This window comes from Hemiscyllium ocellatum, chromosome 5 (assembly GCF_020745735.1).
Source record: "Hemiscyllium ocellatum isolate sHemOce1 chromosome 5, sHemOce1.pat.X.cur, whole genome shotgun sequence".
Taxonomy (NCBI): Eukaryota; Metazoa; Chordata; class Chondrichthyes; order Orectolobiformes; family Hemiscylliidae; genus Hemiscyllium; species Hemiscyllium ocellatum.
The window spans coordinates 55,896,519-55,909,261 of record NC_083405.1 but is presented as its reverse complement, the minus strand read 5'-3'; the positions used below and the strand labels follow the sequence as shown (position 1 = coordinate 55,909,261).

The 12,743-nt window shown below is 40.4% G+C and overlaps 2 protein-coding genes across 2 annotated transcripts in view; both read left to right on the top strand.

The window, feature by feature from the left end:
- Positions 1-411, top strand: part of ppp1r9a (protein phosphatase 1, regulatory subunit 9A) — a 425,367-nt gene extending 424,956 nt beyond the window's left edge. Inside the window, exon 18 of the mRNA XM_060824768.1 lies at positions 288-411. Coding sequence (XP_060680751.1) covers positions 288-341 — 54 coding nt within the window. The 3' untranslated portion in view covers positions 342-411. The remainder of the gene's footprint in view (positions 1-287) is intronic.
- A 7,483-nt stretch (positions 412-7,894) lies between these two features.
- Positions 7,895-12,743, top strand: part of asb4 (ankyrin repeat and SOCS box containing 4) — a 35,032-nt gene continuing 30,183 nt past the window's right edge. The window contains exons 1-2 of the mRNA XM_060825454.1: positions 7,895-8,072; positions 12,079-12,378. Coding sequence (XP_060681437.1) covers positions 7,895-8,072; positions 12,079-12,378 — 478 coding nt within the window. The remainder of the gene's footprint in view (positions 8,073-12,078; positions 12,379-12,743) is intronic.

Sequence of the window (12,743 nt, the reverse complement as noted above, 5' to 3'; positions counted from 1 at the left end):
TATTATGTCTCTGGTCATGAGATTTTCCTGTGAATGACATCTCCAAATGGTTAATGGGCTGCACACAGCTGCATCAATAGCTGACAAACTTTTCCAGTGCCAATGAAACCATGGACTGATTATACATAGTCTTGTCTGTGTCACCAAAGACCTTGGAATAGTAAGGAACAGAAAGATCTTAACTTGCTGATGCGTGACGAACATGCAGTTTTGTGTTTGATATCCTGGTGGTTGTAACAATGTTTTCACACTGCATTATTCATTGGACCTTCCTCCTTTTCATCCAGATTTTCAAAAGAAAGACTGAGAACGGGACACAAGACCATCGATTCTGTTATTAATTCACAGCCATGTGCTGAGAAGAGACAGAACCAAAACCATGGGCTAAATTTTACTGGAAGATCCAGTGATAATTAAGTGACTACAGTTGGGGCTGCCATTTGATGAATACAGTGATCCACTTCCAAGAGTTTCTGGCTAACAGTTCAGCAGTGATAGTGTTAGCCATGGCCAGTGCTGAGCCAGCAACTTCAGGAATATGGTGTTTCAATAGCTGGCAGTTCACAGGATGAATTTAACTTCTGACAAGGGTGGGAATTGCCACCAACATTCTCTCTGTGACCATGGAGTGCCCATTACAGAAATCCTTTCCCCACCTAGAGCCCTGAGGAGGCTGCCAGGTTTCATTGCTTGTACTCCATATTGATCATTTTCTGCTAATCCTGTCAAGTTCCAACATGAGAAGGGTTCACTCTATTGAGCCACCTTTGGAGAAAAACGTTTGAAGTAAGGAAGATAAACCCTTCTTAGCAAGATTTTCAAACTGGTCATTCAACCCTGAGTTAAAAAGTGTTGATGGGAGAAGCTTGATTTAAGAATAAAACCTGCTCAGTAATTGTAAAGTAGCGAAATCAGACTGTGCTATCAAGAAGAATAAATACATTGTGAAGCTAACAGAGACATTTGTGTAAATGTGACCTTGACAAGTTACACTGAATCAATGGGCCTCTTCAATAAACAATGCTTATCAAGAAAGTTAACTATTCAAACAACCAACTATTACTACAGAATTCACATGATGGAATTGAGTTAGATAAACCTAAGGAGACAATCTTGTGGACTTGAAGTTTTAAATAAAACGCACTCACCACTCATTACTGTCTGAGTAAAGAACATGCCTCTGACATCTCCCCTAAACCTTTCTCCAACTACCTTAAAATTATGCCCCTCGTGATAACCATTTCCACCATGGGAATAAGTATCTGGCTATCCACTCTATCTATGTGTCTCAATATGTTATCCACCTCTAACAAGTCACCTTTCATCCTGCTTTATTCCAAAGAGTAAAGCCCCAGCTCCCTCAACCTTTCTTCATAAGACATGCTCTCCAGTCCAGGCAGCAGCTTGACAAATCTTCTCTGCACCTTCTCTAAGGCATCCACATTTTTGCTATAAGGAGGAGGCCATAAGAGAACACAATGTTCCAAGTGTGGTCTAACTAGGACTTTATAGAACTGCAGCATTATTTCATGGCTCTTCAACTCAATCCCCCTGTTAATGAAAGCCAACACACCATATGCCTTCATAACAGCCCTTTCAACTTGGGTGGCAACTTTGAGGGATCTGTGGACATTGACCCCAAGATCCCTATGTTCCTCCACACTGCCAAGAATCCTGCCTCTAAATATGTATTCTGCATTCAAATTCCATCTTCCAAAGTGAATCACTTCACACTTTTCCAGGTTGAATTCCATCTGCCACTTATCAGCCCAGTTCTGCATCCTGTCAATGTCTCGTTGCAACCTACAGCAGCCATCCACATTATCCACAACTCCACCAAGCTTTGTGTCATCAACAAACTTACTAACCCATCCTTCCACTTCCTCATCCAAGTCATTTACAAAAATCATAATGGACAGAGGTCCCAGACAGATGCTTTCAGAAGACCACTGGTCACTGAGCTCCAGGCTGAATACTTTCCTTCTACCACATTCTCTGACTTCTATGGAACAGCCAATTCTGTATCCAGACAAACAGGTTTCCTTGTACCCCAAGTCTCCTTACTTTCTGAATGAGCCTACCATGGGGAACCTTGTCAAATGCTTTGCTAAAATCCATGTACACCACATCCACCACTCTACCTTCATCAATGTGTTTTGTCACATTCTCAAAGAATTCAATAAGGCTTATGAGGCATGACCTGCCCCTCATAAAGCCATGTTGACTATCTCTAATCAAATATGGTTTTTCATACAATCATAAATCCTGTATCTCAGAATCATTTCCAAAACTTTGCCTACCACTTACGTTGGACTGACTGGTATATAATTCCCAGGATTATCCCAATTCCCTTTCTTGAACAAGGGAATAACATTTGCCACTCTCCAATCATCTGTCACTACTCCAGTGGACAGTGAAGATGCAAAGATCATCGCCAAAGGTGCAGCAATCTCTTCTCTCACTTCCTGTAGTAACCTAGGATATATCTCCTAGGAGAAAGTGAAGACTGCAGGTGCTGGAGATCAGAGCTGAAAATGTGTTGCTGGAAAAGCGCAGCAGGTCAGTCAGCATCCAAGGAGCAGGGGAATCAACGTTTCGGGCATGAGCTCTGAAGAAGGGCTCATGCCCGAAACATCGATTCTCCTGCTCCTTGGATGCTGCCTGACCTGCTGCGCTTTTCCAGCAACACATTTTCAGCCAGGATATATCTTGTCTGGCTCAGGGGATTTATCTATCCTTATGTTTTTCAAAATTTTCAGCACATCCTCCTTCCTAACATCAACTTGTTCTAGTATATCAGTCTGTTTCATGTTGTCCTAAGAAATGTCAAAGTCCCCCTCAGTAGTGAATACTGAAGCAAAGTATTCATTAAGGACTGCCCCTACTTTCTCCAACTCCAGGCACAAGTTCGCTCCACTATGCCTGATTGGGTCAACCTTCAATCTGGTCATCCTCTTGATTCTCACATAAGTGTAGGACACCTTAGGATTTTCCTTAATCCTACCTATCAAAGCTTTTTTATGCTCCCTCCTAAGTCCATTCTTCAATTCCTTCTTGGCTATCTTGTAACCCTCTAAAGCCCTGCATCTTCAAGGAGTCAATTCTCAGTTCAATGCAGGTATGTGATAGTGGATTACACTGGTCATAGTCCCTCTTTGTCTCATCAGTGAGTGCTGGGAGAGTGTTAGAAGCCAATTCTTCAGAGGACAGCCTTCATTCCTTTGTTGCCGCTCATGAAGTTTGTATGTTGGCCTGAAGATGTGCAGTACATGGGACTCTTGAAGGATGAAAACATCGGGTGAGTTAACTACAAACCTCAGGTTTTTTTTCTCTGAAGCCACAGACAACAATACATTCACCGAGTGGGAACCTCTTCTATTCAGAAAATAGCAGGCTGTTTTGGCTGGTCTCTCAGTACCAAGATGGTTACATGAGTGCACTTGATTCTCCTTGGATCCCTTATTGGTGTCAAACATCAATGTCCTCCATGCCTGCGATGGCTTAGTGTCTCAAAATGGATCTATTCACCTTGCTGCTGGAATAAGGAGTCCTCGACCTGCCATTGGCAAAATGAGTTGCCAACTGTAAGATAACATATATGTGGATTAAAATGTTGTTGCCACTGCACATGAATAGCAAGGAATAGCTCACTTCATCTGAAACTCAACCTTTTAAGATGAAGGTTTATGAGGTAATAAAATGTAATATGTTTTATACAATGCATACTTGTGTTAAAATGACTGCAACCTATCCTAAGAACATTAGATTAGATTACTTACAGTGTGGAAACAGGCCTTTCAGCCCAACAAGTCCACACCGACCCGCCGAAGCGCAACCCACCCATATCCCTACATATACCCCTTACCTAACACTACGGGCAACTTAGCACGGCCAATTCACCTGGCCCGCACATCTTTGGACTGTGGGAGGAAACTGGAGCAAACCCACGCAGACACGGGGAGAACATGCAAACTCCACACAGTCAGTCGCCTGAGTCGGGAATTGAACCCACTGTGAGACAGCAGTGCTAACCACTGTGCCACCGTGCCGCCCGGATGTATCTATCAATATTGTGCACCATAAATCCCTTTAAAATCTTACACATTTCAATAATGTCACCTCTCATTCTTCTAAACTCCATTAAGTGCATGCACAACTTACTCAAACTCTCCTCATAAAAGGTCCTTTCAATTGTAAGACAGTAAGAAACAGCAAGGCTGGGAGTTATGTGGATGACACATTTTAGACATGGTCATCCCACCACACAAAGAAGTGCTGTTAGAGTGGGAGTAGGTGACCGCTAATCAGCGGATGAAAGACAGGCAAGTAGCCAGGAAAACTCCAGCATGCATCTTACTTAAGAACATTATTTTTCTCTGTGTTGCAAAACAGTAAAAGTAACAGTTCCTCAGGAAAGTGCAACCAGAGCCCAGCTGCACAAGGGGGAGCAGAAAGAGAATCATAGAATCCCTCCAGTGTGGAAACAGGCTATTTGGCCCAACTAGTCCATACCAACCCTCTGAAGAGTAACCCACCTTGACCCATTCCCCTATCCTACTCACATTTCTCCTGACTCATGCACAAAACTTTATACATCCCTGAACACTACAGGCAATTTTGCATGACCAATTCACCTATCCTGCACATGTTTGGATTATGGAAGGAAACCATCATATTTGGTGATCTGAGACATTCTGGGAGAGGATAGTCTACTAACAGAATGTTCCTGAAACATTCTATATGCACAGTAGGATAACTGAGAAACCGGCACTTTGGCCAATTAAACTCATGTGCTGTTCCAGGCTTTTTCTCAAATAATGTGTTCTTTGTTTCTCTGTAGGTACCTAATGTACATTTTGATCTATGATCATCTTGAGGCTAAGTGCAGAGACCATGACGGAGCTGCAAAAAATGAACAACTACAATGCTGATAAAATTCAAGATCGAAACAAGAAGCCATGTTATAGAAAGGCAAACTAAGTGGGCAGTACTGTGGCTCAGTGGTTAGCACTGCTCCCTCACAGCGCCTGTATTCAATTCCAACCTCGAGTGACTGTCTGTGCACATTCTTCCTGTGTCTACCTGGGTTTTCTCTGGGTGCTCTGGTTTCCTCCCACAGTCCAAAGTTGTGCAGGTCAGGTGAATTGATAATGCTAAATTGCCTATACTGTTCAGGGATGTGTAGGTGTATTAGTCAGGGGTAAATAGAGGATAATAGAGTAGGGGAATGAGTCTGGGTGGGTCACTTATTAAAGGATCAGTGTGGACTTGTTGCGCTGAAAAGCCTGTTTCCACATTGTAGGAATTCTAATTCTAAAAATAACATTTTGTGTTAATTTGTATGCTGTTTGTGTATCATCACTTGTATTCATATTTTGAGATTCTTTTACTAATAAATGTTTAAAGCTTGATGTCTCCTTTGTTCCTTCCAATTCTAAGCAGGGGAACAATAATTCATGGACCTAAATATAACCAGCATGATACCAATCCCAACTGCTCCCAACATGGGGAAAGGTCTGCTCCAGTCACTGGGATCAACCATTGCCAGGTGGTCTCACTAACTGGAAGTGTTAGGAAGAGGTTCCAATGGCAAAGTGTTAAACGCAGAGAAATTGTTTCCTCTTGTGTGAGAACCTAGGACAATTTTAGAGTAACAGGCTATCCATTTAAGACAGGGATAAGAAGGAGCTTTATCTTCTCAGATGATAGTGAATCTGTAGAATTCTTTACCACAGAGGGCTGTGGAGGCGGGGCCTTTCAATATCTTAATGGCTGAGATGGACAGATTTCTAATGTTGATTTTGTTGCACAATCATGCTTATCTCACTGAGCTGTATGTTTTAGTTTAACAGTCAATTTTTTTTTAAAAATCGGGTTTTTAGAAATTTTTACTTGAAGATTTGATTTTCTTCCACAAAGTTGCTACTCTGAGTTATGCGTTTTAGTAACATGTACTACAGATTTTAGTAACATGTACTACAGACTTTAAAACCATGCCAACATTTTGAAAATGTTGCTAGACATGTTGACTTTGTTGTGTAAACCTGTTTATCGTGCTGAGTTATGCTTTTGAATTACAAACACTTCTGATTTTAAGAATATGCTAGCACTTTGGAGGGGATTGCAAGGAAGGTTAATTTTAATGTGCAAACATTCTTATCTCATGAAGATATGCATTTTAGTGTCATATAAAATGAATTCTAAGAACATGCCAGCATTTTTGACAGATTGCTAGAAATGTTGATGTTGTTGTGCAAACTTGCTTATCTCATGAGCTTTGCAGGTGAATAGTATATTACACAGGTTTTAAGCAAGTGCCTGCATTTTGGAAATTCTTGCTGACTGTTTGATTTTGTGATGCAATATTGTTTATCTAACTGGGTTATGCATTTTACCAACATAAAGCAGCAAATTTGAAGATTACATTCAGACTGGAGGCCTGTGACCAGCATTGTGCTGCAGGGGTTGGTGCTGAGTCCACTGTTGTTTGTCACATATAAAGGATTTGAATGAGAATATCGGACGCATGATTGGTAAGTTTGTGGATGACACCAAAATTGGTGACATGATACACAGTGAAGAAGGCTATCTAAAAGTACAGTGGGATCTTGATCAACTGGACCAGTAGGCTGAAGAATGGCAGATGGAGTTTAATTTAGACAAATGTGAGGTGTTACATTTTGGGTAGACAAGGCAGGACTTACAAAATGAATGGTAGAGCCCTAGGGAGTGCTTTTGAACAGAGAAATCTAGGAGTGCAGGTACATAGTTTCTTGAAAATGGTGTCACAGGTAACAAAGTGTTTGGATTGCTTGCCTTCAGCAGTCAGAACATTGGGGACAGGAGTTAGGATGTCATGTTATAGCTATATAAAACATTGGGAAGACCACATTGAGAGTACAGTATACAATTCTGGTCATCTTGCTATAGGAAAGATGTTATTAAACTGGAAAGAGTGTAAAAACGATTTACAAAGATGTTACCGAGATAAGAGGGTTTGAGTTATAAGGAGAGGCTGAGTAGGCTGGGAAGTTTTTCCCTGGAGCATAGGATGCTGAGAATGACCTTATAGAGGTTTATAAAATCATGAGGGGCATAGATAAGGTGAATAGCCAAGGTCTTTTCCCCAGGATAGGGAAGTTCAAAACTAGAGAGCATAAGTTTAAGATGAGAGGGGAAAGATTTGAAAAGGACCTGCACGATGACTCTTTCACAAAAATGGTAGTGCGTGTATGGAATGAGCTGCCAGACAAAGTGGTAGAGACGAGTACAATTACAACATTTAAAAGACATTTGGGCAGCACATAGAGAGGAAAAGATTTGAGAGATATGGGCCAAGTGCAGACTAATGGGACTAGTTCAGTTTAGGAAATCTGGTTCAGATGAGTTGGGCTGAAGGGCCTGTTTCTGTCTGTAATGACTCTGTAATCAGGAAGAGAATCAAGGTTATGGGAATAAGGCAGGAAGGCTAACAGATCAGCCATGATCTCTTTGAAAGATGGAGCAGACCTGATGGGCTGAGTGACCTACGTCTGCTTGCACATTTTATGGCCTCATCAGTTCCATCGTGGCACTGGCTTTGGGAGGCAGAAAGTATCAGAGTTGATACTTCTAATTATGGTCCAGCAGTCCCTGCTGGAAGTCTATGTGTCTCTGTTTTTGTTTATATGTATTTTAAGATCAGGTGAGGGCAAGGTCAGAACATTTGAGAAAGCTAATGAACTCTATTAACCTTCACAGAAGCCATAACTATAAATAGCAAGCTCCACATGACTGACATATAAAATTACGCCTGTAGTGCAAATTTCTGATAGTGTTTGTGTTGTCAGTGTATCTGCAGCTCACTTTCTCATTAGGATTACTATGAGTGTGGTAATTGGTGCTGCGATTGATAATGGAAGTAGAAAGTCCACGAGCTCGTGCGGCCAGAATACTTAAAGCAACATTCTTACAAGCACTGCAGAACAATGACTGTAAATCCCTGAACGAAATCCTGGGGAAGAAGAAGATAGACGTTGATACCATTTTTGAAGTGGAAGATGAAACCATGATTTTGGCATCTTATAAACAAGGTACAATTCATCAGACTAAAACCTAACTAAAATCTACAGGTAAACGAGCTGCGTGTTCTGTGTAGGTCAAGGTCCATCGAGTTACAAACTGTATTTTAATCATAACATATAAATTAATGAGAACTTGATGTCAAAAATGGCAAATTTAATTTTAGATTGATATTTTGACAATTATTAACTATTACATTAAATTTTCATAAAATGATCACATTTGTTTAAACATTCAAAAAAAAGGTGCTGACCTACATATCTAATGGATTCTGATTTTAAACTGATAGAAACAAATGATTTTGTCTGTGACTGTGTTGTCTGTCACAACTTCCCAATTAATCATAAAATTATGTTGATAGTAAATCTACAGAACTCAAATTTTACAGAGTTATTGTATAAACAGCAATTTTTTTTCCTACAATCATTTAAATAATGATTAACAAAGTTATTAATGGGTAGACTTGAGTTCACCAAACAAATCTGCCATTTAAAGTTCTTGAGGACCTAAAATAATTACATGGAGGCTGGTATCCCATCATCATGTCATCCTTTATTTGCAAGTGCACAGTACACTGGCTAAGGCCAGCCAGCTCAGAGTCAGTCCCTGAAGTGAGATGATCCTGAATCTCCTGTTTATGTCTGTCAGCCAGGGCTCCCTGATAGGTCCAGATTAGTAAACCCAATCACGGATTTCATAGTCAATAAGGTCGACCTGGCTCCAATCACTACATTACTAATGTCCATTCATAAGGTGCTTTTGAAGAAGCTGAAAATGTGTTGCTGGAAAAGCGCAGCAGGTCAGGCAGCATCCAAGGAGCAGGAGAGTCGACATTTCAGGCATGAGCCCTTCTTCCTCATGCCCGAAACGTCGATTCTCCTTCTCCTCGGATGCTGCTTGACCTGCTGCTCTTTTCCAGCAATACATTTTCAGCTCTGATCTCCAGCACCTGCAGTCCTCACTTTCTCCGCTTTTGAAGAAACGCTTAGTAGTTCTTGCGTTAGGGAAGAATTTCTTTGAGATCCAGTACATATGGTAGCTGTGTATCAACATGATGTAAAGTATTTCCTGTGTGGCTGTTTCTATCTTAAATACTTTTTACATTAACACTTGGTACATTGGCTGGAAGGTACTTTGGGACAACCTGTAGTTGTGGAAGATTTTTTTTCAGTGTTTTTTGGAAAAATTAAGAATTTGCTTACATTAACTGATCAGATACTGCCTGCACACTAAGCTGCCCGAGGGAATCCTTGCATAATTGACAGGAATGTAAAGGCCCAAATTCTTATCTGCACACCAAGTGGAGGAGGCTGAAGCTGTACTATCTCTGAAATTATTCTACGTCTGAAAATGTGTGGAGAGAAGGGAAAAGTGTTATCTCCATATGAATAGTTGTTCTTCTAGAAATTAGATGAAGGCAAAGAGGAATGGACTAATTTCTTTGGTATTGTCTCAAAAAGAATGTTCTCAGATGCCTGACATGTGTTATCTAATGAGAATATATAGGTCATTGCACAAAAGCTTGCGTAATTCCAAATATTTTCCTGTAGGTTTACTTTCTGCTATCCCATCCAACTATTCATACAACTTAACACCTCTTTGAATAGCTACCATTTATGGCAATGCCTCACATGCTGAAGCCACACCAGTGTATTATAGCCACTTCACATGGGAATTATAATGTAACTTGGCATGATGAAGGTTTCCACATTATCAAATGATGAGCAGCAGAGAGGGACATTTATTGTGTCAATGGATATTTGGTGTCAATGGAAACTTGCATTGTCTCAGGAGGCAACAGGCCTGAACTATAAATGGATTCTGAAATTTCAAGGTCACAATTTGCTTCAAAAGTGAAGGGCCTCCTTCAACTTAGAACTTGTACCCATCCTGTACTTATTTAATATCCCTCCTCCCATCCATCCACAGATACGTATACGTATAGGGAAGGCAATGGCCTAGCGATATTATTGCTAATCTAGTAGTCTGGAGACTCAGATACTGTTCTGGGGACCTGAGTTCTAATCCCACCATGGCAGAGTCTAATGATGTCAAAAGTCTAATGAGGCCTAAAGAGTCAAAAGTCTAATGATGACCACGGAACCATTGTCAATTGTCAGGAAAAACTCATCTGGTTCACTAATGTCCTTTAGGGAGGGCAATTGCCATCCTTACCTGGTTGGGCCTACATGTGACTCCAAGCCCATAGCAACGTGGTTCACTCTGGACAATTAGTGATGGGTAATGAACGCTAGCCTAGCCAATGATGTAAACTTCCTGTGAATGACTAAAATAAAATGTACTATTTTTGTATGTGAATGTTGCCTTTAATAGAGTTTGCCTTTAAAGATTCCATGTGTTGTGCATATATAATACTCTGCCTGGTAGTTCATCTACTGTGGTCTGGAAAATTCCTATTGAGAAGCAGTTTAAGTCACATGAGGAAAGCAGATGATCATGGTGTGTGCAGGGTCATTAGCAAGCAAGCGAGGCTCAAAGGCATATTGTCAGAATGTCCATAAAATTCTCTACATTAGACCTCCTAACAAAATATAAAGTATTTAAACAGTATTCAGAGCAATGGTTTCTAGATTCAGATATATCTCAATGCAGAAAAACAACCCATTCAGATTTGCTTATCAATTGAAATGAAGATTAACACAGACTTAACTCATCAAAATTAACAGCAAAAAGCCAAAAAAGATCCCCAAAAGGTTATGGACCAAATTAGAAGATCAATTCAGATTCAAAATATACTTCCATGTTCTTCAGCCATAATTAATTAAGTTTAGGCAGAAGTTGTGGAACTCATGGAACTATTTTGTGAGCAGACACAGAGAAAACAGCTCATTATGTGATCTTTCAGATGGTGAGCTAGTGAATAGAATTGTTGAATTAATGCTCATATCCAATCCTACGGAAGCTTTCCAGAAACATTTATTCGACAAACTGAAAAACTTTAACATCAACAAGCTATAAGAGAATGGATGTTGGTACAGAAAGCTCCTTACAGGTTAACACAGCTTACATGTTCTAAGCACAAACACAATTGTTAACATAATCAATAGAATACCCAAATATAAAAAATGTGTCAGAAAGGGTGACCTTCATCACGTACCAAGGAAATGTTCCGTTTTCAACCAATTTTGCAAGGCATATGGCAGAAAAACCCTTTGGCACAGGCAGTGCACGAGGGTGAAGCCTAATGCAGCTACAAAAAGCCATACACTGACCTAAACTTACCTCACACAAAGAGAACCTTAAAACTACAGTAAAGACAATATGATATCCTTCCAGAGGCAGCTACATGAAGCATTCACCGAACTATAATCTGGTGATGTAAACCAGGAGACAAAGAATAGTGAACACGTTTCACAGTCAATCTAATGGAAAGCGTCAATGTCATCACATCATCTGAAGTCTTTGCAAAATAGTTATCCATTCTCAGGAAACTGGCAATGATTTGTTATTGGCTCAGATTGAGAGGGCAAGTGCAAATATACTACCTCAAATATGCTACCTCCTAAACCCTGAAGAAGGGCTTATGCCCGAAACGTCGAATCTCCTGTTCCTTGGATGCTGCGCTTTTCCAGCAACACATTTTCAGCTCGTACCTCAGAGAGTTCCAAACATTTGTATCCATAGACATGGGAAGTCTTGGCAAAACTCACAGCATTCAACAGTTCACCAGTTCCACATAAAACTGGATTTTTGTTGAGACAGATGTTTTATAGTTTATCAACAACACAAACTTATGACCTTGCTATAATATTGCAGATTTTACAATAATCTGGGTTCTGTGCTTGAAGATACGATACACATGTGTAACCGACTTACTGAGGAACCAAAATGATTGCATTTCACTAAGAGCCTGACTGTAGATGAGGCAGGCATCTTTAAGTAACTTACTTTTTAAGATAGGTACATGTCATGGTGTCATGTAACTATCTTAAAAAGTAAATTGCTTCTCTAGTCTGGAATCAATGCAATAACACAATGTCCTTTCTTATTATCCAGGTTACTGGCTGCCAAGTTACAAACTGGGGTCATCCTGGACAACAGGCCTACACTTAGCAGTGATGCTTGGTCACCTGGAGAGTGTGGCAGTGCTACTAAACCATCACGCTAGTGTAAATTATCAACCAAACGGGAAAGCACCTTTACATGTTGCCATTGATGTGAAAAACAGGGACTGCGTTAGCAAGTTGTTACATCATGGAGCTAAAGTAAATTCTTTTTCACTGAGTGGATATACACCATTACATTTATGCAGAACGAAGGAGTCAGTTTCCTGTGCAAAATTACTGATCTGGAATGGTGAGCTGTGATAGTTTTTTTGTTAAAATGTTTCCCGGTTTCTTTCTAATATTAAAATATTAAGCAAATATACCTCCAGGAACAACAAAATAATGCACAACATTTGAATATTATTGTCTCCTTTAGAATGCATTTTCAAGATCTCTTTAGGACACAATACGCATGCCTACTTCTCATCTTGACTAATATGGGTAGTAAAAATGGGGAGCCATGGGCACCCACGTGGGCCCCAGCTATGCCTGACTCGTCATAGGATAGGTGGAACAGTCCATCATCCGCAGTTACACCGGCACCATCCCCCACTGCTTTGTCTGCTACATCGTTGACTGTATCGGCACCGTCTTGTGTTCCCACAAGTAGGTGAA